A 23,300-nucleotide genomic window follows, 5' to 3' on the forward strand; every position below is an offset into this window, starting at 1 on the left:
CCTCTCACCCAGACTAATATCTCTGTAATAGATGCATGAATGCTCAAGCTCTCTCAGCGGAGAAAGGAGGCGCCATTCGGTCTGTTCTTCGCACTTGAATCTGAACCTTATGCTTCTTTGCAGTTGGTCTTGAAAGGGCAGATGGGCCTTGCTTAGGCGGTGATTCATGAGATGTTGATTCTCATTGCAGGATGATGGCTCTACCGTTGACGTCGATCTTCTAGTATTCGTTGGAGAAGATAGTAATTACCTTGGGCTGGGGAATGATATTGCGATTGGTTGTTTGGAGTGGTTTAGCTGACTCTTTTGGGTCTTGTGGTTGTCTTGTGGAGACATCCGTGAGACCAGTGGTTCTCTGGCTGTTGGTCTTTTGAGAATGTGTTGAAGTAAAGAGGATTTGTGAAGAGGGTGGGTGGGTGCATTGATTTTTGGCTTTGGGGATGGAGCGGACTCTGGCGGGGTTTGGGGGGGGGGGGGCTTGATGAATGGGTGGATTTGCTCTGTTGAAGGCGAGGAAGGGGGAAACTTGTTGTATACCTTGAATTTTGAAGGTGTTTCGAGGCTTGAGGTATACTGCCGTGAGGTTATGATGGGTTTAATAGAACTTTGCTTGTTCGAGGAAAGGTATAGGACGGGTGTTATGTACGGTCTCGTGGGTTTAGTATAATTTTTCTGGATGGTGTTGCTGGATACTGATTTATTTCTGAGGTGGGCTTCTATCTTGAGGTTGGTGATTTGGGGATAGGTGTAAAGCACTCGCGCTCAGTCCTGTACAAGTGAGCAGAGTGCTCGTCTCTAGCTACTGCGGCAAGTCTACAATGTGTCTGTGTCTGTGTCTGTGTCTACTGACCACCCGGTAAGAAAAACAATTCAACGTTTGGGATATCTGCCACAACTCGCTTGATGAAAAATAGGTAGTGTCTGCAAGGCAAGAAGTGATATGTAAAGTACAGATTGAACCCTCCCAAAAACAGGACCCCCCCCCATAAGGACGAGAGAAAAAGACACTCCATTTGCGCCATTCCGGTTTGTTGCCAACTCTTCGAAGCGAAAACACAAAGCGAACTAAGACTATGCTGCTGCTGCTGCTGTTGCTGCCGATTTCACTGTTTTCGCTGGTATTAGTTGGTTGTAGAGCTGGAAAGATCAAAAGGAAAGGAGACTAACACGCTTTCTGAAGAAACAAAGAACTGTACCACCGATGCCGCCTGAAATTTGAAGAGCGAGAACAAAGAAAAGAAAAGGACAGGATTTGGTCATCATCGTCATCATCAACGCATCCCACCCTGCATCAACTGCTGACGCAGGAGCAGGATCTGGCTGCGTTCCATCGGGGGCAGCGCATCGATCGCGGCCTGCGGCATGCTCAGGACTTGCTGCAGCAGCTCTTCCTGACCGGGAATGGCTTGCGGGGCTGCCTGTTGCGGCGCCGCCTGCGGAGGCTGCTGCTGTCCGAACGGCGCGGAGACCATCGGCGGGGTCGACACTTGGCCGGGGAAGTTCTGGAAAGCTTGCGCGGCGGCGGCGGCGGCGGCGGCGGCCGGGGGAGGTGGTGGTGCAGCCGCGGCGGTCTGCACGGCAGCCTGTTCTACGACCGTGCCGAGGGCGCTGTAATCGACCAGGTTCATGAGGAGCAAGGCCTGGAAGATGGCGTAGGCGAGCTGGGGCGCCTGGCGGAGGAGCTCCGTGGCGCGGGCGGGATCGGCCATGACCAGGGACTTCATCTGCTGGAGGACATCGAGGAGCTGGTTGGGAGGGAGGGAGGCGAGCGTCTGCGAGATGGCGTTGGGGCAATCCAGGTGCGGCGGCACCTCCACGCCGGGAGGCAGAGGAGGCAGCGGCGCATGCGCGGGCTGCGCGCCGCCTGCTCCCCCGGCGCCGCCAAGGCCCAGGCCGTCTTGTTGTCCCGCCGCAGCGCCCGCGGGGCCATTGTTCTGGTGGAGGTACTCGGGCGGCACGGAGTCCTTCTCGTTGTTATGGGGCCAGTCGACGCGGATCTTGCGACCCATGACCTCGTAGTCGTTCAGGTTGCGCACCGCAGAGGCCGCGGAGTCGGCGTCGGCGTAGTCGGCGAATCCATAACCCTTCGGTTTGCCGGTTTCCTGGTTGATCATAAGACGGAACTTCGTGACGGTGCCGGCGGTACCGAGGATATCCCTGATTTGTTCCTCGGTGAGGTCTGGAGAGGTTGTGAAAGGTGTTCAGGTCAGCAGATATTCGACGGGGACAATGGACTGGGTATGAGGGAGGAAACTGCTGGCATTTGTGTCTTCGGTGACATGGTGGAGGGGGCAGAGCACATACTGTAGGGGATATTTCCCAGAAAGATACTCGTCCCGTTATTTCTTTGCGGGGCCATGATTGCGGTGTTTAGTGAAGCTCTTGACGGCCAGTCGAACAGAGGGTAAAAGCGTGAAACAATGGAAAGCGGGAATGATGATGTTGTACGGAAAACTGCCAAGGCGGTGTCAGAATCGGGCGATTTGCCGCGAACTTCCACTTCCCTCCATCCTGCCTCTTTCCCCGTTGGCTTCTCTTTTCCCCTCCGCTTCGCTCATACCACCATATTCATCCTCATCTTTTCATCTTTCACCATGTCTCAGAATCCTAGGGAGCAGTGGGAGAGACTTCAGGTCCTCCTGCAGAACCGCGGCGGTCCTCACCTCAAGCGATTCGGCGGCGGCGGTGGTGGACGCGGCTTCGGAGCTGCAGGCGCCCTGCTTGTCGGTGTTGGAGCTATCTTCCTGGCCTCTGACTGTCTGTTCAACGGTGAGAAGGCCTGCAATTCAACCGGGTAGCCTTGTGGAAGCTGTTTTAAGCTAACGGGATGGGTGTTCTAGTCGACGGTGGTCACCGTGCTATTAAGTATTCCCGCTTTGGTGGTGTGCAGAAGGAGATCTACACTGAAGGTGCGTCTATTTCTTGAAGCTACTCTCCCGGTTGCATCCGCTGATAGGACTCGTTCCAACTAGGAACTCACTTCCGGATCCCCTGGGTCGAGACTCCGATTGTCTATGACGTGCGCGCAAAGCCGCGCAACATTGCTTCCCTCACCGGTACCAAGGACTTGCAGATGGTGAACATCACCTGCCGTGTCCTGTCCAGACCCCGCGTGGATGCCCTTCCTCAAATATACCGTACTCTCGGCCAAGACTTCGATGAGCGGGTGCTGCCGTCCATCGTCAACGAGGTTTTGAAGAGTGTGGTGGCCCAGTTCAACGCCAGTCAGCTTATCACTCAGCGTGAGAACGTTGCCCGTCTTGTCCGGGATAATCTTGCCCGTCGGGCTGCTCGCTTCAACATCGCCCTGGACGATGTCTCTCTAACGGTACGTCATATGCCATTGTTACATTAACAGTTCTCCCACTAATGCTTTTCTCTACTGCAGCACCTTACCTTCTCCCCCGAATTCACCGCCGCCGTCGAGGCCAAGCAAGTTGCCCAGCAGGAAGCTCAGCGGGCTGCGTTCCTGGTTGACAAGGCTCGTCAAGAGAAGCAAGCTTTCATTGTCCGCGCTCAGGGTGAAGCCCGCTCCGCTGAGCTGATCGGTGATGCCATCAAGAAGAGCAAGAGTTACATTGAGCTGCGTAAGATCGAGAACGCCCGGCACATCGCTCAGATCCTGGGTGAGCACAGCGGCAAGAACAAATTGTACCTGGATTCGCAGGGTCTGGGTCTGAACGTGAATGCAGGAGGGGAGGATAAGCAGTAAGAGCCAGTGATGCATGGGCCGGTGGTAGGCGATCAGTCGGATTTGTTTGACTCTAATGGGTTTATTCCTTATAACGAGGGCCTTGGCGCTATTCTAGGTTGCGCTCGGCCAAGGAGATGGAGGGGGGACGTTTTTTGTACAAATAGTCAGTTATTTGCAGGATTCTCAGAGCAACCAGGCGAACAGTTTCTCTTCTCTTTTCATTGTGTTCCGCATGGACTACTGTGTAGGTCTAACCTGACTTTTCGCCTCTGAAAAAAAAGCCTTTGAGTAGCGGTTCTTATTGACTCGTGCCCGCGGCGGGATCGTCAGCGGGGAACGAAAGCGGCGGGCGGATTTTTTTTTCAGATCGCAGCTTGAAACTTTTCTCCTCATTAATATCTCTTCCCCGCAACAGCAGAGGTCTATCTACAGCCATAGACCTCAAGACATTGACTTGCTTCAATTAAAAGTCTCCTCCTCTGGCAAGTTACAAGAAAGTAAGCTCTTTCCCTTCGCAGAACCATGCGCCCCAAGGCTATCGCATCCAACCCCATTTCCGCTCGACAATACTATAACTACCTCGCCCAAAATCCTTTCCCCTCCCCTCTTCTTATCGAAACCACCCAACTTATCAGCACACTCACAAATCCCAACCAGAACATCCACCCGGGGAACACAGAGCAAACAAAATGGACCCCACGCCCGACCTCGACCTCGCCATCAACGTCGACACCGACATCCAAGAGCTGCTGCTGGCCGCCTCGCAGCACGACCTGCCACAACTCCGCCGCCTCATCCGCACCAACCCATCCCCGGCCCTCGCCAACCCGGTCAACGCCCGCGACCCGGAGACGGGGCTCACGCCGCTCCACTCCGCCGTGGCCGCCTGCGAGCCGGACGACGACGACGACAATGCAGAGCAGCAGCCTGCTGTGAACGGAGCGGCGGACAACAGCAATGCCACCCCCAGCGCAGAGGTAGAGCAGGCCGCGCTGGAGACGGTGCGGTTTCTGCTGCTCGAGGGCGCGATCTGGAATGATTTGGATAACAACGGGGAGACGCCGGGGTGTATTGCGCGGCGGTTGGGGCTGCGCGAGGTGTATGAGGCGCTTGTGGATGCGGGGGTGCGGGCGGAGTTGTTGCTGGGGCGGTTGGATGGGTTTGGGTATGAGGCTTTGGATGATGGGGATGATGAGGATGATGAGGATGAGGAAATGCAGGAGGAGGAGGAGGAGCAGGAAGAGCAGGAAGGTGTACCGGAGTTGGTCGATGCCAGCGCTGCTACCACCACCACCACCACCACTACCACTACCACCGAAGAACCCACCACCAACCCAGACGTCACGCAATCCCGCTACCTCGACTCCGGGCTGACCTTCCAACACGACCGCCTCCTCGACCAGGACCAAAACGGCGTGATGATGGCCTGGGAGACGGAGATCATGCGCAAATCCGCCGCGGCGCTGCTGCCGGCGCCGGGCCTGCGGGTGCTCAACATTGGCCACGGGATGGGGATCGTCGACGGGTTCTTCCAGGACCAAAGCCCCGCGGCGCACCACATCGTCGAGGCGCACCCGGAGGTCGTGGCGGAAATGAAGCGCAAGGGCTGGCACGAGCGGCCCGGGGTCGTGATCCACGAGGGCCGCTGGCAGGAGATCCTGCCGGCGCTGGTGGCCGAGGGCGAGATGTTCGACGCCATCTACTACGATACCTTCGCCGAGTCGTACGGGGATTTCCGCGAGTTCTTCACGGAGCAGGTCATCGGGTTGCTGGAGCAGGAGGGCAAGTGGAGCTTCTTCAATGGGATGGGCGCCGATCGCCAGATCAGTTATGATGTCTATCAGAAGGTGGTCGAGATTGATCTGCTCGAGGCCGGGTTCGATGCCGACTGGGAGGAGTTCGAGGTGCCGACGCTGGAGGGCGAGTGGAGTGGGGTGCGCAGGCCGTACTGGGCTATTGAGAAGTACCGTCTGCCATTGTGCAGATATATGGACTAGATTAGCAGTACACATCTACGTATAGGAATGAATTGTCCTGATGACCCACTTTCTACACATGCAATCATTCCGTTTGTTCTTCACAACTAGGCGGTGTATTTCAAGCTCAGATTAAAAGTCGTACAGGCAGGGATCTAACTATATACAAGATGAGCATGCTCCTGTATGGTGCACTTGCTTCGAGCTTGCGGCGGGAAAATGCTGCCAAGACTCCCAGTGATGCATATGGCCCAAATGAGAAAACGAGAAAGAAAAAGCGCGAGGAAAAACAGAACGCTGAAGGGCATGAAAGCAAAAGATTCATCGCGTCATAAGACCAACCGTTCCTGACGGTCATCATCTATAGCTGAATGAGGTCAACCTCAGAGAAGTCGGGCGGACTGCGGCTGAAGATTGTGTGGCTCTTGCCATCCAGTGCTTGGTACTCGTTACTGATCCAGATATGTTTGCTGAATCGCTGGGTCCGATAAATCTCATCATCACTAACGCCCAGGTCGTCTCGAGGAATCCAGATCACGGGTCGCTTCGCGCGTAAAGCTTCGTGCTGGAAGGCTCGTTGAGTGAGCTGGTCGCGCTCCTCCGGTGTAAGATCCTCTAACTCGTCGTGAATGCCGGAGAACAAGGCTGGGCCCATGTTGCGCGCGGGAGGAGCTTGGTTTTCGGCGTCGAGAGCGATCTTCTCCCGCAACCGCTCAATGCTAGGAACCGCCATCTCCGAGTTGACGCCGTAGAACTTGGATCGGCGGTCCGGAGAGCGATCAGCCCACGACCCACGATGCGGTCCAAGTTTGGGTTTCTGGATGTGTAGACCGTGGTGTTTGTGGTCTCTTTCGGGAGACGAGTCGAGATTCTTCAATTCGATGTTCTGAGAACTCGCTTCCCGTTGTCGTTGCGCCTCTTCTTGATCGCCTAACGGATGATCGACGGCATCTGGCAGATGATCATAATCTTCATCCTCGTGTAAACCCAATCGTGCCCTTTGAGCCCGCGCAAATTCTTCATCACGACGCACGGCATCATCCTCCAAAGTGATAGGCAGATAACGGATCAGAGGGCCAAAAGCATCACTTAGAAGAAGCTGAAACCCTACGGTGAGAATCAAAACCACAATCATGACGATCGCTTGACCTTCGCATGCGACATCCCCATTCTCGTCGCGAACCAAGAAGAACAAGCCAATAAGAGCAAGCTCCATAATGTACAGACCGGTGAACAACTGGCTAACTGCCCGCGGGAAAAGCAGACCTCCCGTGTCGAAGCGGAACTTGGTCACGTAGAGAGTATTGTATCTGTAGACAAACCAGAAAAGACCGAATGTGATAACATTGAAGACCAGAATGAGGGGCGCAACGACACAGTAAATCAAGCCTGCGAGACCATCTGTTAGTAAGTGGCTAGCCTTAGCACAAGCTGAGACAAACATACCGATTGAAGCAAGGGTAGTGTAAACGGGGAAGAAAGTGCCCCATTGCATCTGATTCAGGTTGGTTGTACGCGCCCACTTCTTTCTGGCTGTCTTATCGAAAATCGGCGCGAGAATGAACCAGCTTATCAGATTGACGATCTGAACCAATGCTCCCGCACTCACAGACATGGCCTGTAGAATCATGTATGAGAAGAAGTAGTTACTGGACGAGGGAATGTTCTGTGCTAGAAGTTCTGGCCAGCTGGTGACATCGGTGACGTTACTGATGATAGTCGAGAAACTGGACGAAATAGTGACGACCAGGAACAGTTGCACAAATAAGAACGCAAAGTAATAGGCCTGGACCGTTAGTTCGACCGCCATACCAGTGTGAAGACCTTGGGTCCGACTGAGAAAGCGTAGGATAAGAGGCAAGATTGCCATGAGAATTGCAAGAAAGAGTGCAGGTAAGACACCCTGTACTGCCGAGATGACCCAAGCTGGTAACTTGGAAATCCAGGACAGCCAAGTAAAAGCTTCTTCGAGGTATGTTAGCTGCGAGAGAAGACCCGTGAAGGCAACGGGAATTGCCCATCCTACAACCATGGCGCAAACCAGAGTGATAATTCCGAATGTCCTCAGATACCGTTCCCACCATTTCATTGACATGTTATCCCAGATGACATCGTCCGGCGAAATCTCAACAATGCGAGGCGCCATTTGCTTGGGAACATGGTGGCTGACGGCCTGACATGCCATATGAGCCGCCACCTGGTGATTGAACTGGATGAAGGCGGAGTTCATGAGAGGGAATCGCTCGGGATGCTGCTGGTCAATCTCAATCTCCAAATTCAGCCGAGCCAGCTCTTTGCGGCAGTAGTCAATAGTGTCGACCTTTTTGCCTATAAGCCACAGAGATGGCATCCAGCTGAAGATTGGCAGCCGCATGGTCGGGCGCTTCTTTTCTTGAATGTATTTTTTCCAAACTGGCTCTCCAAAGTCTTCGTTATCATAGCCCTCATTGTAAGCCAGTGGATATTCATGTCCCTCCACTTCATCCCCCTCTTTTCCATGAGGAACTGAATCTTCGGTACGTTTCTCCTTCAACGACTGGCTTCTGTCGGACTCAGAGCTCGATGCCCGCTCAACAGGCGACTCGGGGGCTGTTAACGGAAGTTCATCGGGCTCAGAAGTGTTGCTCCTCTTGCTAAATTTAGAGTTGCCGGAGCCCCGACTTTTCCAGACTGGCCGCTTCGGATGAGAAGAGGTTCCGGGCCTCGATGGCTCGGGCCTAGAGGCTTCGGGCCTGATCTCCGCTACATCCGCCTCGTTCTCGTGGAGTGTTTCAGGTTTGTCATGAATATCTCCTGACCAAGACAAGGGGTCCTCACGGCTGGCATGGCTGGCAGGTGGAGCAACGTGGCCATTGTAAGCAGCACCGCTGCTCTCAGGTACGAACCCTCCAGTTCGAGTCAACTTATCGTCAATACCATGCTCCCATTTTCGGAAACCTCCCAGAACAGACTTTCCCAGTTTTTCCACGCCTTGGCCAACAGCACCTGCTGCTTCTAGCGCGGGATCCAAGGGGTTGAAGAGCAGTTTCTTCTTCCTAGGCTCCTCTTGAATACTCTCTCCTGTATTGCGATGTAGGATCTGATCCAACGTGTGGGCTTGATGCGGGTTTCCGGAGCTAATGCCAGCGTCCATGGCTAACTGCGATGCCTTCCTCTCAGCGGCCTTTCTTTCTTGAGTCTCCACTGAGTTTGGGTCAAGCCCGGCCTTTTTCGCGGCAGCCTTGGTTTGTTTGAGCTGGGCCTTCTTGCATTTCATGATCAACTCGGTTTCTGCAGCCTCGAGCTTCAAGGCCAGCTTGTCTCGCTCCTTCACCTTTTCGTGCAGATCGTCGAAATTGCGGTTGATCCAAATGTTCCGAATGCCCCCTGGGAAGACATCATATAGTTGTTCTAGCGCTCTCACCGAGAGCCAGCCTTCTGGAATGGCAGTCACCAGAACAGTGGTGGCAGAAGCACGAAGTCGATGCTGGGGTGAAGTTAGGTACGCCTGTCGAAGACGAATGTAGTGTCTCAGCTCGTCGAAGAAGACTGCGCAGACATAGAAAATGACGATAACCGCCATGACTAAATGTGCCCAGTATCGCGATGTATGCTCGGGGGTCACATTACCCCACGCTAATTGATCCAGTCCAGTGACATTCCACCGACCGCCGCCTTCGTCGGTTCCATTCTTGAAGTTCGTATCTTTACCGCCGACTTTGTTTAGCGGAATCAGGACGGGTAGTAAAAGACAGCCCAAGGGCAGAAAGATCTTTAGTAGCATGCGCAGGTATCGTAGGAAGAAGTAGGCATCCAGGCCGCACTTCTGTATGAATTCTGAACTTGAGGTGCGAAAGACAGGACCGATCCATCGGAAAAGTCCTGGTGGGGAAGGTTGAGTACGTTCTCTGTCAGGTACCAAGTATGTTCTCGGTTGGCTAAGAGAGTTCGCATGTTAGCACGTCGGCTCTCTGGAACGGATTTGAGCATACATACTAGATGCGGGTCAGCTTCCCTTTGAGAAGCATGAAGAGGAGAAATTCAATTGCGAAGACGACGAGGGCAGTGGCAAGGGATGCGAGAAAAGTCCCGATCGAAATGCCTTCCTTGTTCTTGCCTGTGCCGCCCGCATGCTCCAGCGCCGACCCCAAATCGCCCATGGTTGAAGCAAGCGACGATCGCCTCCACAGAGGTCAGTTGATGTTGGTAGATTTAAACGTTGTCACGAGCAGGGGAAAGATGAGAAGATAAAAGTTGTAAATAATCAGGCGAGGTTGACATGCAACAGTTGCACATCATGTAGCTCAAGTGGTGGATTGTCAAGCAGGAAGAGTTCAACGTCACCGCAGCGAAGTTAAGATGCCATTACACGGCGGTAGTCAGAGACCAATCAGCGCAGGAGGGGCGATCTAGAGAACAGCGAGTCAATGAGAGTGAAGGAGGTGAAAGAAAGCCTGTTCGGTTAAGTGTGGTGGTACCAGCGGTTTTCGAGATCCGGGGGGTGATCTAATAAAAGGGTAGCATTAAGGGTGAAAAAAGAATCAATAATAAGAAAGAAAAACGTGTTACAGGTGCAGGCATGACAACAGTGGCACCCACCACCACCCCATTGTCCATTCAGGTGTTGATCCAGGGCCCCAGATGAACAGGGAAGATGCGCCACTGGTAAAGAGAAGGGGAAATGCCGCTGGATTGGTGGGAAGTGGAAGAGGGGGTGGGAGGGAGATTGCGGGCCACAGAAGATCGCACCTTGAAATGACATCAAGCGCCTGCTGAAACTGGCTGGCGCCTGGCTGGTTGCTCCACCACGTCACAGTTCGCTTGCAGAGAGAGTGCTTACCAGCGTGTTGCTTGCATTGAACCATATTCCTGAATATTGTTGCAGGCGCGTAGTCGACATAGAGCAGCCGGAGACGAAAATAGCAGGCGAACAATTATACAGACTTCGTGCACAATGAAAAGACTCGATGTAGGGCCATTGTTCATTGATTCAAGCTGTGTTGATGTTTACCTCAAAGGGAAGTGTCTTTATCCCGCCAGGGCGACCCAGAGAAGGGACTCAGGCTCAGGCTACTAAATCCCTGACCTTACCGCAAACAGCAAGGGGCTACATGATTGACGAAAATGATGGGGCTAGTGTGGCGGTGCACTTCAGCCCTAATTCTTCAGGGGCACCAGCCACCGTGACTAAGGTCATGTGGCTTATCCGGGCTCTTGCGGCGCGCAGGCTCAAAGAAGAAACCTCTTTACGCGGTGGTCGCGTCGAAGCGCGTCCGCCTACCTCCAAGAGAGTGGATTGATTGATTGAAATCATTTTCTCCTTCCGCAAAAGGCCCACCTGGAAATTGTTACTGACTCTGCCGTAGCAACCAACTTCCCTCCTCCACTATCCTGTTTTGCACTTGTCTCCATTTTGTCCACACTTCCCCTCCCGACTGTCAGTCCTTTCATTGATAAAAATACCAACTTCACAGGACCAGACATCAACATGTCTTCTCCAGCGCCTAATCGTCGCAGAGGTCGCTCGGCCAGAGATTCGACCATCTCCTCTCCTGCCCGCTCAACCCGCTCAACCCGATCCCAACAACAACCTCAGACCAGCAGCCCTCCTCCCAGAGATGATCAGTCGCAGACAACTCCCCGTGCCTCGAGGCGGTTACGGGGTGACGGCCCCGTTCCATCATCATCGCCGATGTTCTTCCAATCATCCCCGATGAAGGCAAACAGCAGCTCAGAGACGCCCAATTTCGGTATGGAAGAGCCTAGCTCACCTGTCCGGGCATCTTCGACAATGGAGGATGTCGAAACCACGCCTCGGGGAAACGCTGCTGCTATCAGAGGTACTACTTGTTGCCATCTATTCTAGGCGTCCTGCGGCTTGCTCACAATTAAACCAGATTCATCTCCCATCCGTTACGTCTCTAGCTCCAGCCCGACCCGTTCTCTCGGTCGTCGGGCAGAGCGGTCGGATTTCCCTAGCAGCAGCAGCGGTCTTTTCGTATCTTCTAGATCAGTCACAGATGGCAATCGTGGAGTCTCTCGTCGCAATGACCTTCATTCGGGCGGCTTTGGTTCGACCCCAAGTCGCCGCCGCAGAATCTTCGTCGACGCCAATGGTGTGCCCACCGCCGATGCTGAGCCGCGCTCCGATGCGACCTTCTCCAACATTCACCCAGACACCTCCGAGGCGGAGGCTCTCGGTGGCAGCTCCACTCGTGTAATTTGGGGAACCAACATTTCCATCCAAGACTCGATGTCCGCCTTCAAGAACTTCATTTACAACTTCGCTACGAAATATCGTCTCTGGGCGGAAGGTGCATCTGAGAACGAAACTCGGACGATGGGCAATGCTGCTGAAGAGAGGGAGTACATCACCATGCTGAACACAATGCGTCAACTCGGTGTCACCAACCTCAACTTGGACGTCAAGAATCTCAAAGCATACCCCTCAACGCTCAAGCTATGGCACCAATTGCACGCATATCCGCAGGAAATTATTCCTCTGATGGATCAAACTGTCAAGGATGTCATGGTTGAGCTTGCAGGCAAGGAGATGCAGCGCCAACGGAGTAACAGCCGGCACCGCCAGAATCAGTCAAGGGATTTGAGCTCCGCACCTGCGGTTCCCAGCTCCGATGCGCTCATGAGTGATGCTGGCCGGCCCCCACAGGCCGAAATCCAAGACCTCGTCCAGGAAGTTGAATCGAACTCGTATAAGGTTATGCCTTTTGGCCTTGACTCTGCAGTGAACATGAGAGATCTTGACCCTGCTGGTATGTGCAGTTCGTCTTTTCGGCACTGTGCTCCCCTATACTGACATCACGCAGACATGGATAAATTGATTAGCATCAAGGGTCTGGTCATCAGAACCACTCCTATCATCCCAGACATGAAAGAGGGTAAGCCGCTTCCCGTACGTTGGTCGTACCAAAGCTTCTAATATATCTCCCTAGCTTTCTTCCGCTGTCAGATTTGCAACCACAGCGTTCAGGTCGATATCGATCGTGGCAGGATTGCAGAGCCCGCCGAATGTCCCCGCCCTATTTGCAAGGCCAAGAACTCGATGCAGCTTATCCACAACCGCTGTGCCTTTGCCGACAAGCAGGTGATCAAACTCCAAGAAACTCCCGACAGTATTCCTGATGGACAAACGCCCCACTCTGTTTCCTTGTGCGTGTACGACGAGCTGGTCGATGTCTGCAAAGCTGGTGATCGTGTTGAGGTTACTGGTATCTTCCGATGCAATCCTGTGCGCGTAAACCCTCGCCAGCGGACCCAGAAGACTCTTTTCAAGACTTATGTGGACGTCTTGCACGTGCAGAAAATTGATCGCAAGAAGCTGGGTATTGATGCTTCCACTGTCGAACAAGAGCTTTCGGAACAAGCTGCTGGGGACTCTGAGCAGGTACGCAAGATCACAGCTGAAGAGGAGGAGAAGATCAAGCGAACTGCCACCCGGCCCGACATCTATGAGCTGCTGTCACGCTCCCTGGCACCTAGTGTTTACGAAATGGATGATGTTAAGAAGGGCATCCTGCTCCAGATGTTTGGAGGCACCAACAAAACTTTCGAAAAAGGAGGTAACCCACGCTATCGTGGCGACATCAATGTCTTGCTCTGCGGTGATCCCTCCACTTCCAAATCACAGCTTCTTCGTTATGTTCACAAGATCGCCCCACGCGGTGTCTATACCAGCGGCAAAGGTTCCTCGGCTGTCGGTCTTACAGCTTATGTGACTCGTGATCCCGAGACTCGCCAGATGGTTCTTGAGTCTGGTGCTTTGGTTCTCTCTGACGGCGGTATTTGCTGCATCGACGAGTTTGATAAGATGAACGAATCGACGCGGTCAGTTCTGCACGAAGTCATGGAGCAGCAAACCGTCTCAGTTGCCAAGGCTGGTATCATTACCACCCTCAATGCTCGTACCAGTATTCTGGCTTCGGCCAACCCGATCGGCAGTCGCTATAATCCCAATCTCCCCGTTCCCCAGAACATTGACTTGCCCCCTACGCTCCTTTCTAGATTTGACCTGGTGTATCTTGTTCTGGATCGGACTGATGAGCAGGAAGACCGCAGGCTGGCTAAGCACTTGGTCAACATGTACCTGGAAGACAAGCCGGAGAATGCAAGCAACGAAGAAATCTTGGTAAGTTGGAGTCCACTTCTTCATTGGGTATTATTACTAACAATGCAACTCGCAGCCGGTTGAATTCCTGACGGCCTACATCACCTACGCCAAAACTCGGGTGCACCCAGTGCTCACCCCAGCAGCGGGCAAAGCGCTCTCCGACGCCTATGTCAACATGCGCAAATTGGGTGACGACATTCGGTCGGCAGACCGCCGTATCACAGCCACCACCCGTCAACTCGAATCGATGATTCGTCTCTCCGAGGCTCACGCACGTATGCGCTTGGCAACTGAAGTCACGGCGGACGATGTGGAGGAAGCGGTGCGTTTGATCCGGTCGGCCATCAAGCAAGCCGCGACGGACGCCCGTACCGGTCTCATTGACATGGGTCTGCTGACCGAAGGTACCAGCGCCAGTGAGCGGCGCAATCGCGAGGCGATCAAGCGTGGCGTGCTCGCCGTGGTCGATGAGCTGGCCGGATCCACCGGCGGCGCCCGCTGGGCCGAGGTCTACCGTGTTCTGAACGAGCAGAGCAGTGCCGGCGTGGATAACGCCCAATTCAACGATGCTGTTCGTGCATTGGAGACGGAGGGCGCGGTCAATATCCTGGGTGATGGTCCGCGACGCAGTATCCGACGCGCCGCCGGAGCTCTGCCCTGAGCGCCATACAAGGGCGACTAGTTGATGAGAAACATGATGCAACGGACTAGATAGCTTCTCGGATAGGTGTGATTGTGTTAATCGCTTGCAACGGGAGGATGGCGCCTGGTGTCTGCTCATATTCTGAGCATGTTTACATAATTTGGGGTGCGACTATTCCTTGGTCACTCATACAAAATCTTAATAATTCACATAAAGCCTGGTACCGTGTAACGCCTATCTCACGAGTCACAGTACAAAATCGTACTCGTCCAATCTCGTCAAGAAGGTTTGTTGAACGCTCCGAAGCTGCAGTATCACCCTTGTCCGAGGACCCCGGGATAGGGGACTCGGAGTGCAGGGTATGGTGCCTGGACCTCTAGCAGAGTCTATATTCCCACTGCAGTCCTGGAGTATGCGAGGCTGGTACCATTACACCATCCCTTCTTTTGGCTAAGAGGATATACGAGGACTTGGTACCTAGTCTGCAATAGTCAGTTGACACCTCAGGCCACAACGTACTTCTGTATGACCAGGCTCGACAAATGCTGGGAAAGCTAGGTGTTTCAACCTATATTTCTTGGGGCCTCTTAGGGTGTTTAAACACACTTCGACAAAGTGTCATAACCATTCCCATAGATCGTGGGTTTAATCAAGGGTTGGTCTGGTCAAAGCTTTAGAATGTAGACTCAGCCTCAGGCAACCGGCCGGTTGATGCTTCGGGCTGCGGTGTATTCTGCGGAGATTGACAAGCCATAACTCATTAGAACAAACGAGAAACCATTCTATGAGGAGGCTCGTCCTTTTCCGCTCTATTGGTTTCTTTTTTCTTTGTAAGCGCTGGATGCTATTATCCCGACACTACGAGTTGGGCGATGATTGTTGGGGTTACAGGCACTCGGCGATGGCTTCCTGGACATGATTATCTCCTCGGGGTGCTAAGCATGCGCAACAGTTGGAACCGATTGGAGGAAACATACCCAGCGAAGCTTAGATCGTACCAGGCCGATGCAGGGACTTACGGTTACTTACATGTTTATTGACCTACGCGGCGGTGGCTGAAGGACTATCTTCGATCTCACCGCAGGGCTGATGCACGCCCTAGGTAGATGTTGCAACTAAGTTTTTGATATGTGCACCATCTCACGACCATGCAAAGTCGGCGTCACTGATGGACAGACACATTCTCGGTTGGGACGCTGCGCTGCTTGTGCCGGGCGCCGGCGTCACTGCCCAGTCAAGATTCCAATCCGGCCAAAGAGCACGTGCCTCAATGGTCCAGTGCTGTTGGGCAACTAATGTTATTTGTTGCGATCCAGTCCCCGAACCACATTCAAACACCGGCCTGTTTGCTGATTGAAACAGGTGGCTCGCTAGTGTAGAAACTAGACTACAGCCTCAAGTTCTACCAATATCAGTCTCGATATTATAGCCTGGTGGGATAAATTGCAGAATCTATCCTGCTAGCTGCATATTAAGTCAGCCACTGCCGTAGTCTAGTACCCGGTTAGCATCGCTACTCATCTTAATTGGTGACTTTATGAGTTCTAGTCCTTTGCATCGGAGCCGATCGGTCTAGACAGGCGAGGAGAGACACAGGCAACAACCTTTAAGTAGTAATCCAGGTGAGTCAAATATATATAGTGCTCGGCTATTCCGAGATAGAACAAAACCCCGGAGCAGTTTTTGCGCCGTGCGAATGGACTCGGTTGATGCAAGAGGGCTTTTCAAGGCCCACGGGGGCTAGTCGAGTCATTTGCCGGATTGTACACAGTACAATTCAACAGAAGACAGTGCTATATCGAATCTACCAGCCGTGAAAAGAGAAGAAGAATGAGAATGGGACGGCAAGGTTGGTGACGATCGCAGCGGTGCGGCAGCGGGTGGAGAAGAGCTGCAAACCTCGTGTCGACTCGGGCTAAACCTAAGGCAGCAAAGCACCCTGGTTTAGAGCAGCACCTGCTAAATCGACTGGCTGACAATCCATGAGCAAACAATTTGACACTAACACTTAGTATACTCGCCTCTCTGATGCTTTACCTAGTTGAGATGTAGTCCCCTATCTAGTTTACTGGTCAACTCAAACAACACCACTCCGCGCAACCAACTGCCACTTCGGTCGATTAATGTGGCCAATTTACCGTGGTCTTTGTTGCCTTTGAGAGCTGAGGTGGTGATGAATAAGACGCGCCCGGACCACTAATGGAGCCGTGTTATCGATTGCAGTCACGGGTTGACGTCGTTTCTGGGCCCTCCCCCCAATCCATGGCCAGAACCTCGAAGCTATCCATTATCCATCATAGCTCCTCTCCAGGCTCCCTCAACCCTGTCTCTCACTCATCACCGAAGAAAAACTTCTCCATTCTCGTCGCCTCTTCTGGGACTAGCCGTCGTCTATCAGCTTCTCCATTTTTTTTCATCCAATTCTCAGTTGACCGGCCTATTCCTTCTTCGTTCAGCCTCGCTTCCAACGTCTTCTCCGCCTTCCCGCTTTCCCCCCTGCGTCCGCATCATGTTCTTTACCTGACACTTGCCCACCCCATTCTCTTCCTCTACTCTACCTATTCTCTCACCCTTCGCATACACCCAGCTTACTTGGATATCTGCGCGACTCGTTAGAAATATTTCAGCATGAGGTTGGTCCACTACAATTGCTCCTTGGAAGACGAAACCGCTCCACTCACCATTCCACCCTTCTCTCTAGGTTCGGGGAGCACCTCCGATCGTCCATGATCAAGGAGTACTACTGGTACTACATCGCCTACGAAGAACTCAAGAAAGCTCTGAAGACCCGATATGTCACGGAGCCCACTCCCGAAAATGCCAGCCCCGATCGCCAGCCCTGGTCGGAAGACGACGAGAAGCACTTCGTGACGCTGCTGGAGAGCGAATTGGACAAGGTCTTCAACTTCCAGCGGATCAAGAGCGCCGAAATTGCTCGTCGCATCCAGGCGAGCGAACAAGAGGTCAACGATGTCGTCTCGCGCCTTGAGGCTGCCACCAGTGCCCGTTCCGACAGTGTCTCCCACAACCGACCCAACCGCAGTCCGCCCTCAGACGACGATTTCCTAGTGCTCGAGCAGGCCTTGAGCGACATCATCGCCGACGTACATGACCTGGCCAAGTTTACGCAATTGAACTATACGGGGTTTCAGAAAATCATCAAGAAGCATGATGTGAGTGGTCTTTTGAAACCCGGAATGACATCATCCACTGAATGGGACTGTTTTGGAAACTGGAGCGCCCGCTAACGGCTACATGCAGAAACAAACGGGGTGGCATCTGAAGCCAGTATTCGCTGCGCGCCTCAATGCCAAGCCATTTTTCAACGACAACTATGATGCGCTAGTGGTTAAATTGTCCAAGCTCTACGATCTTGTGCGGACCAAGGGTAACCCCGTCAAGGGTGATTCTGCGGCCGGTGGAAGCCAGCAGAACTTTGTCCGTCAAACCACCAAGTATTGGGTACACCCAGACAATATCACCGAGCTCAAACTGATTATCCTCAAGGTAAGCAGCTCACCGTGATTCGTCATTTCCCTCGTGTGCTAATAGGATGAAATAGCACCTTCCCGTTCTAGTCTTCAACCCAAGCAAAGAGTTTGAGGAGAAGGACGCTGCTATTTCCTCTATTTATTACGACAACACTGATACCTGGGAACTATACCAAGGTCGCCTGAAGAAGACCGAAGGTGCGGAGGCTATCAGATTGCGTTGGTATGGTGGCATGGAGAGCGATCAAATCTTCGTGGAGCGCAAGACCCACCGGGAGGATTGGACTGGAGAGAAGTCGGTCAAGGCGCGTTTCTCGCTGAAAGAGAAGCATGTCAACGACTACCTGGCTGGTCGCTTGACGGTGGAACAAATCTTCGAGAAGATGCGCAGGGAAGGTAAGAAGAGCGAGGAGGAAATCGCCAACCTCGAGCAATTGGCGCGGGAAATCCAGTATCGAGTCATCACGCGACGACTTGTACCAGTCACCCGATCTTTCTACCACCGCACAGCCTTCCAACTTCCCGGAGACGCTCGTGTGCGTATCTCTCTTGATACTGAGTTGACAATGGTTCGAGAGGACAACCTTGACGGTCGCCGCAGAGCTGGCGACAACTGGCGTCGCATGGACATTGGTGTTGATTATCCGTTCTCACAACTGCCCCCTGAGGACGTGGAGCGTTTTCCTTATGCCGTCTTGGAAGTCAAGCTACAAACACAGGCGGGCCAGGAGCCACCCAAGTGGATCAGGGAGCTGACAGCTAGCCATCTGGTCGAAGCTGTTCCGAAGTACAGTAAATTTATTCACGGCACGGCCACGCTATTCCCTGACCGCATCAACCTTTTGCCATTCTGGATGCCGCAGATGGACGTCGACATCCGCAAGCCAGCCACCCGCCAGTTTGGAATCACACGTCCGCTGCCCAGCACGTCATTATCCGCGACAGAAACTCCGGAAGACGAGATCTCGGAGGATGAGGATGAGAGCGCAGGCCAGTGGCCGAATGGTGTGCATCGAGTCGAGGCTGCCGATGCTGACCACCATGCGCTGTTCGCAGACTCAGATGGCAATGCGCTAGACATCGAAGAACGCATCGCCGCTCTACCGCTTCCAGGCGACGAGGATTACCCGCTATATGACTCGGATCAAGAGTCATCAATCGACTCGGATGAATTGGAAGAAGCTCGTCGGGTCGGTGGCACATACTACTACAAGCAGCTGGCCAAATACTACACCGAGCACGCCGGCTCTATCTTAATCCATGTCCTCAAATCCCTCATCCCCCGACCTACGCCCACCAGTCTCCCAGCACCCGAGCAAAGCGGAATCGCCGTCATCGGCAACAAGCGTACTGTCAAGCGGTTCCACGCTCCCAAAGGCAAACGTGAGTCTTGCGGCGCCCCCTTTACTTTCTGAGCCATTTCGACCATACAAGAACCACGAACTCTAACACAATTACCAGGAATCCACGTGCCCGTCCGTGTCGAGCCCAAAGTCTACTTCGCCGCCGAGCGCACCTTCCTCTCGTGGCTCGAGTTCTCCATCCTCCTCGCCACCATCGCCGCCACCCTCCTCAACTTCGGCGACGACTACATCACCTTCGCCTCCTCGTGGGCGTTCACCATTTTGGCTTCGCTGTCGCTGATCTACAGTCTGATGCTGTACATCTGGCGCGTTGACAAGATCCGCAAGCGCCGCGACGTCAAGCGCGTGTACTACGAGAAGTGGGGCCCCACCGTCGTCGGGCTGGGCCTGGTAGCCATCGTCATGGTCAACTTCGGGCTCCGTGTCCGGCAGCAAGGGTTCTTGGCCAAGGATGGGCCCGGGGGTCTCGACCTTGACTTCGATGTCACCCCTCCTCATGGTGGGGAGTTGTAACCTGCTACATGAGCTTGGGCACAACACTCTCCGACTGAGTATTTTGGGCTCTAGTAGCTGTGATTTGATGTTATTCTCTGGCTTAGTAGGATGATGACGACGATGAAGAGGCTATATATCATGATGACTTTTTTTTTGCCGGCGAGTCTTGGTTTGTTCTCGTTGTTATGTGTTCTGGCTGATTGATCGAGGGAAGAAGGGGAAAAGAGAATTTCAGTGTCGATTTGCGATCGGCAAGTGTGTGAGTCAGCGATTGGTTGATGAAGTGTATACACCTATCCATGTCATGTGTTTCCCAGTCATTCGTCGCTGCATGTGCATGTGCATGTGCCTGTTTGTTGTTTTTGTTTTTGGTCCGATTGTTGATACCATACTCTGCTATACCACCGTCTGGAGTGACGATAAATTGATATATGATTGGATATCTTTCTTGATTCGCAGTATGCATGGATATGACGATCGTCACATGGGGAGCTCGTCGAGATTGATTCGTTTTCAATGTAGGGAGAGATAGTGGCTATTACAGAGTGGAGAACTGTCTGCGTCTACGGAACCCGTCTACACCGCAGCAGGTCGTAGCTGGAATGCATAAATGAACACTTATTGGTCCAGTATTCTGCCACCATGTATCTCCCCGAGAGCATCGAGGGAGACAGTAGATACAAGAGATGGAAAGCCATCCATCCACCCCGCCTGACAAATCAAGAGTCGAAATCCACCACCGGAACCACCGTGTCCTCCAACCGGACGGCGTGCGGGTTCGACTCCTCCACGCCGGAGTACCGGTTCAACCAACCGAGAACCTGCTGATGCCAGACGAGGCTGTTCTCCTGGTTGGTAACCCTATCGTTTGCATGGATTAGTTCGCGCTGTCGCACAAATTCAAGAAAACAACAATGAAAAGCGGAAAGGGCAAACCGCACCAGTGATCCTCATCCGGGAAGTTCAAGAACCGACTCGGCACGCCGCGCTCCTGGAGGACGTTGAACAAGGCGATGCCCTCGGCGACGTCGAGGCGGTAGTCCTTGTCGCTGTGGACGACGAGCTGCGGGGTCGCGAACTGGAGGATCCGTTCGGGAGCGGAGGGGTCGAAGCGCCGGTAGTTGTCGCGGTTGGCCCAGAAGGTGCCGTTGAACTGTTATGTTGCATGAAGTTAGGGAGGGTTGGCTTTTGATGGGGGACAGGTGTGATGAGAATGGAGGGTGTGTGTAAAGAAGAAAGGGGGAGCGCACGTCATGTTCGATGAACCACAACTCGTCGGTGGCGATCTTCGCATCGGCGACGAATGTCCCATCGTGAGAGACGAGCGCCTTGAGCTTGCGGCCCAGCTCCGAGCCCTGGATCCAGTTGACCATGAATCCGCCGTAGCTGGCGCCGGCGGCGACGCCGTGGTCGGTGTCGATGAAGTCGAAATTGTCGTGGACGTGCTGCCAGGCTTTCACGAGGTCGTCGTAGGGAGCACCTCCTTGGAGTATGGTTAGCATGGTGAGATCCCAAGGAGTGGAGAGAAAAAGGGCCTGGTCGTACCCCAGTCATTTGCGATGGCGTCGGTGAGGGCGTCTCCGAAGCCAGTACTGCCTGTTGGATTCGGGGCGATGACGACGTAGCCCTGATCGGCGAAGACCTTGGGATTCCAGCGCGTGCTCCAGGAATCGGCCCATGAGCCTTGGGGTCCACCGTGGATGTATAGAACGAAAGGATAAGTCTTGCTCTTGTCGAAGCCCTCCGGGTAGATGATCCAGGAATGAATCTGAGAACCCGATCAGTGCCTGTCCGGTGAGAAGAGGCAGGGTATACTAGACTTACCTCGGTCCAATTACCTTGATAATAAAACTCATCAATATCAGCAGAGCTCAATCCAGCAAGCTCGGGATCAATCTCGTTGGCGGATGCCAGTGTCTTGATGACCCCCTGGTCGGGACTAGCTGTATAGATAGCCCAACTAGTCCACATGGCCTTTCCGGTGACAAGGATAGTGGAATATGGCAGGACATGGTACGCCGCTACAGAGCCACCGTCGGTGAAATTCTTCGGCTTGAAGTCATCTCCTGCATCCGCTGGAATAGCGAAAAGCCTGGTTCGACCGTAATCCTCACTTGTAACGACAAGATTGTCTGAATCGACCCAAGCTACCGTGTCTGGCGAACGATCCCAGTTCTTGGCAAGTGTGGTGATGGACTCATTAGCACCGATAGTATAGACGTACAAGGTGCGCCTGTCGGACTCGTACTGTCTGTCTTCCATCTGGAAGTATGCAAGTTTGTCACTGTTCGGAGAGAAGACGGGGTTGCTAGAATCTCCTTGAACCCCAGCAGGAGTGACGGCACTCTTGGGTCCATTGATTGCGACAGCTCTCTTCGAACCATCATGGGGCACAAGATAAATGTAAGAGGTTGTGAGGTTGGCACGAGGTAGCTCCGGGGCCTTGCTTTTAAAAGCTACCCAGTTGCCGTCGGGCGAGAGATCATAGTCCGAGTTTCCTCCAAAGGGAGGATAAGGGCTCTCGGCATTCTTGATCGGGGACACCAGGTTCGTAAGACCACCTTCTGAAGCATAACGACCTGTGCTGTTACCGCCAGCCGAACTGCTCAATGTGCCTGAGAACACAGCATGAGAGGGTGGGGTAAGGTACGTATTCCAATGGCGGATGTAGAGGCTGTCATAGATGCGAGCTGAGCTTAGGGACTTCTCGGCTAGCTTCTCATTGTAGGCCGTGCCATTGCCATAAGCCTTGCCACGAAGAATGAACCGCACATCACCCGAGTCCGTGACAGCTGTCTTAAGACCGAGGAAGTTCGCTGGTAGGGAGGCTGCCTTGTATCTGCATGTCATTGTCAGGTATCATTCATCAACGGTGAACGGAGAATTTCGAGTTTACCCGTTCTGGAAGTCTGCGATATCTGAGATCCAAAGCTCGACACCACCGGGGATGTCTGCGTTGGTACTATTGATATAGAGAATAGTGGAGTCATCCGTGCCAAGCCAGATGATCTCAGAGACATTACTGTCATTCGTGAGAGTACTGGTCTCACCCGATTTCAGGTCAATCAGACTCCACCATGAGCTTCCGGAATGGGTGTCGAAGGAGTACTGGGAGATGGAGAAGAGACCGAGAGCCTGATGTTGTCAGTCCTCTGAAGATCTATGATCGGATCAAGCGACATACTCCAGATGGATTGGGGATGACTTCGTCTCTCCGCGGAGCACTAATCAATTGCCTGCAGGATATGAGACATCAGCAACAATACGATTGTGATTACGCCATGAGTTCGTACTCGGGGGTCAGTGCTGAAGCCGCTGAAGCCGCAGCAAGAATGGAGAGCCATCGTAGAGCTCCCATGATAACGTTGTAGAACAATCGCACACAGGTCGCAATCCAGATTCCGGTGAGAAAGTTCGCGTTGCACAGAACACAAACTAGGAGAGTCAGACAAAGGGGCCTATTTATGAGGCCAAGAAGACCAGGCCGAGAAGACGAAGAGCGAGTGAGTGGTTTGGAGAGTGCAATGATG

At 53.4% G+C, this 23,300-nt stretch overlaps 7 protein-coding genes across 7 annotated transcripts; 4 read left to right on the top strand and 3 right to left on the bottom strand.

Annotated features, from left to right (window-relative positions):
- Positions 1–982: 982 nt before the first annotated feature.
- BO95DRAFT_397748 (putative polyadenylation factor subunit CstF64) lies at positions 983–2,403 on the bottom strand. Its single transcript, XM_025583785.1, has 3 exons — positions 2,305–2,403; positions 1,168–2,179; positions 983–1,106 (listed from the first exon to the last, which is right to left on the bottom strand). Exons 1-2 carry the CDS (start codon positions 2,357–2,359, stop codon positions 1,272–1,274), a joined length of 963 nt encoding a protein of 320 aa, XP_025438207.1. The 5' UTR covers positions 2,360–2,403; the 3' UTR covers positions 983–1,106; positions 1,168–1,271.
- Positions 2,404–2,524: 121 nt separating this feature from the next.
- On the top strand, positions 2,525–3,839 carry BO95DRAFT_446700 (prohibitin subunit PHB2). Its single transcript, XM_025587444.1, has 4 exons — positions 2,525–2,769; positions 2,841–2,909; positions 2,973–3,328; positions 3,389–3,839. Exons 1-4 carry the CDS (start codon positions 2,595–2,597, stop codon positions 3,710–3,712), a joined length of 924 nt encoding a protein of 307 aa, XP_025438208.1. The 5' UTR covers positions 2,525–2,594; the 3' UTR covers positions 3,713–3,839.
- Positions 3,840–4,101: 262 nt separating this feature from the next.
- rmt2 (protein-arginine N5-methyltransferase) lies at positions 4,102–5,702 on the top strand. The gene is made up of 2 exons (XM_025583786.1): positions 4,102–4,191; positions 4,352–5,702. The coding sequence occupies exon 2, from the start codon at positions 4,384–4,386 to the stop codon at positions 5,689–5,691; it is 1,308 nt and encodes a 435-aa protein (XP_025438209.1). The 5' UTR covers positions 4,102–4,191; positions 4,352–4,383; the 3' UTR covers positions 5,692–5,702.
- Positions 5,703–6,031: 329 nt separating this feature from the next.
- Positions 6,032–9,809, bottom strand: BO95DRAFT_467580 (putative DUF221 domain protein; the record flags this gene model as incomplete). The annotated part of the gene is made up of 3 exons (XM_025589304.1): positions 6,032–7,059; positions 7,117–9,587; positions 9,646–9,809. The coding sequence occupies 3 exons, from the start codon at positions 9,807–9,809 to the stop codon at positions 6,032–6,034; spliced, it is 3,663 nt and encodes a 1,220-aa protein (XP_025438210.1).
- A 1,192-nt stretch (positions 9,810–11,001) lies between these two features.
- BO95DRAFT_446703 (MCM DNA helicase complex subunit MCM4) lies at positions 11,002–14,592 on the top strand. The gene is made up of 5 exons (XM_025587445.1): positions 11,002–11,489; positions 11,547–12,422; positions 12,477–12,548; positions 12,603–13,795; positions 13,851–14,592. Exons 1-5 carry the CDS (start codon positions 11,138–11,140, stop codon positions 14,436–14,438), a joined length of 3,081 nt encoding a protein of 1,026 aa, XP_025438211.1. The 5' UTR covers positions 11,002–11,137; the 3' UTR covers positions 14,439–14,592.
- Positions 14,593–16,736: 2,144 nt separating this feature from the next.
- vtc4 (putative vacuolar transporter chaperone (Vtc4)) lies at positions 16,737–20,211 on the top strand. Its single transcript, XM_025587446.1, has 5 exons — positions 16,737–17,053; positions 17,122–17,593; positions 17,682–17,927; positions 17,983–19,294; positions 19,373–20,211. Exons 1-5 carry the CDS (start codon positions 17,049–17,051, stop codon positions 19,786–19,788), a joined length of 2,451 nt encoding a protein of 816 aa, XP_025438212.1. The 5' UTR covers positions 16,737–17,048; the 3' UTR covers positions 19,789–20,211.
- A 40-nt stretch (positions 20,212–20,251) lies between these two features.
- On the bottom strand, positions 20,252–23,251 carry dppV (dipeptidyl peptidase DppV). Its single transcript, XM_025587447.1, has 8 exons — positions 23,064–23,251; positions 22,955–23,006; positions 22,667–22,905; positions 21,595–22,609; positions 21,316–21,538; positions 21,021–21,253; positions 20,712–20,923; positions 20,252–20,631 (listed from the first exon to the last, which is right to left on the bottom strand). Exons 1-8 carry the CDS (start codon positions 23,126–23,128, stop codon positions 20,490–20,492), a joined length of 2,181 nt encoding a protein of 726 aa, XP_025438213.1. The 5' UTR covers positions 23,129–23,251; the 3' UTR covers positions 20,252–20,489.
- Positions 23,252–23,300: the final 49 nt, after the last annotated feature.

This window comes from Aspergillus brunneoviolaceus, assembly GCF_003184695.1.
Source record: "Aspergillus brunneoviolaceus CBS 621.78 unplaced genomic scaffold BO95scaffold_75, whole genome shotgun sequence".
NCBI classification, from domain to species: Eukaryota; Fungi; Ascomycota; class Eurotiomycetes; order Eurotiales; family Aspergillaceae; genus Aspergillus; species Aspergillus brunneoviolaceus.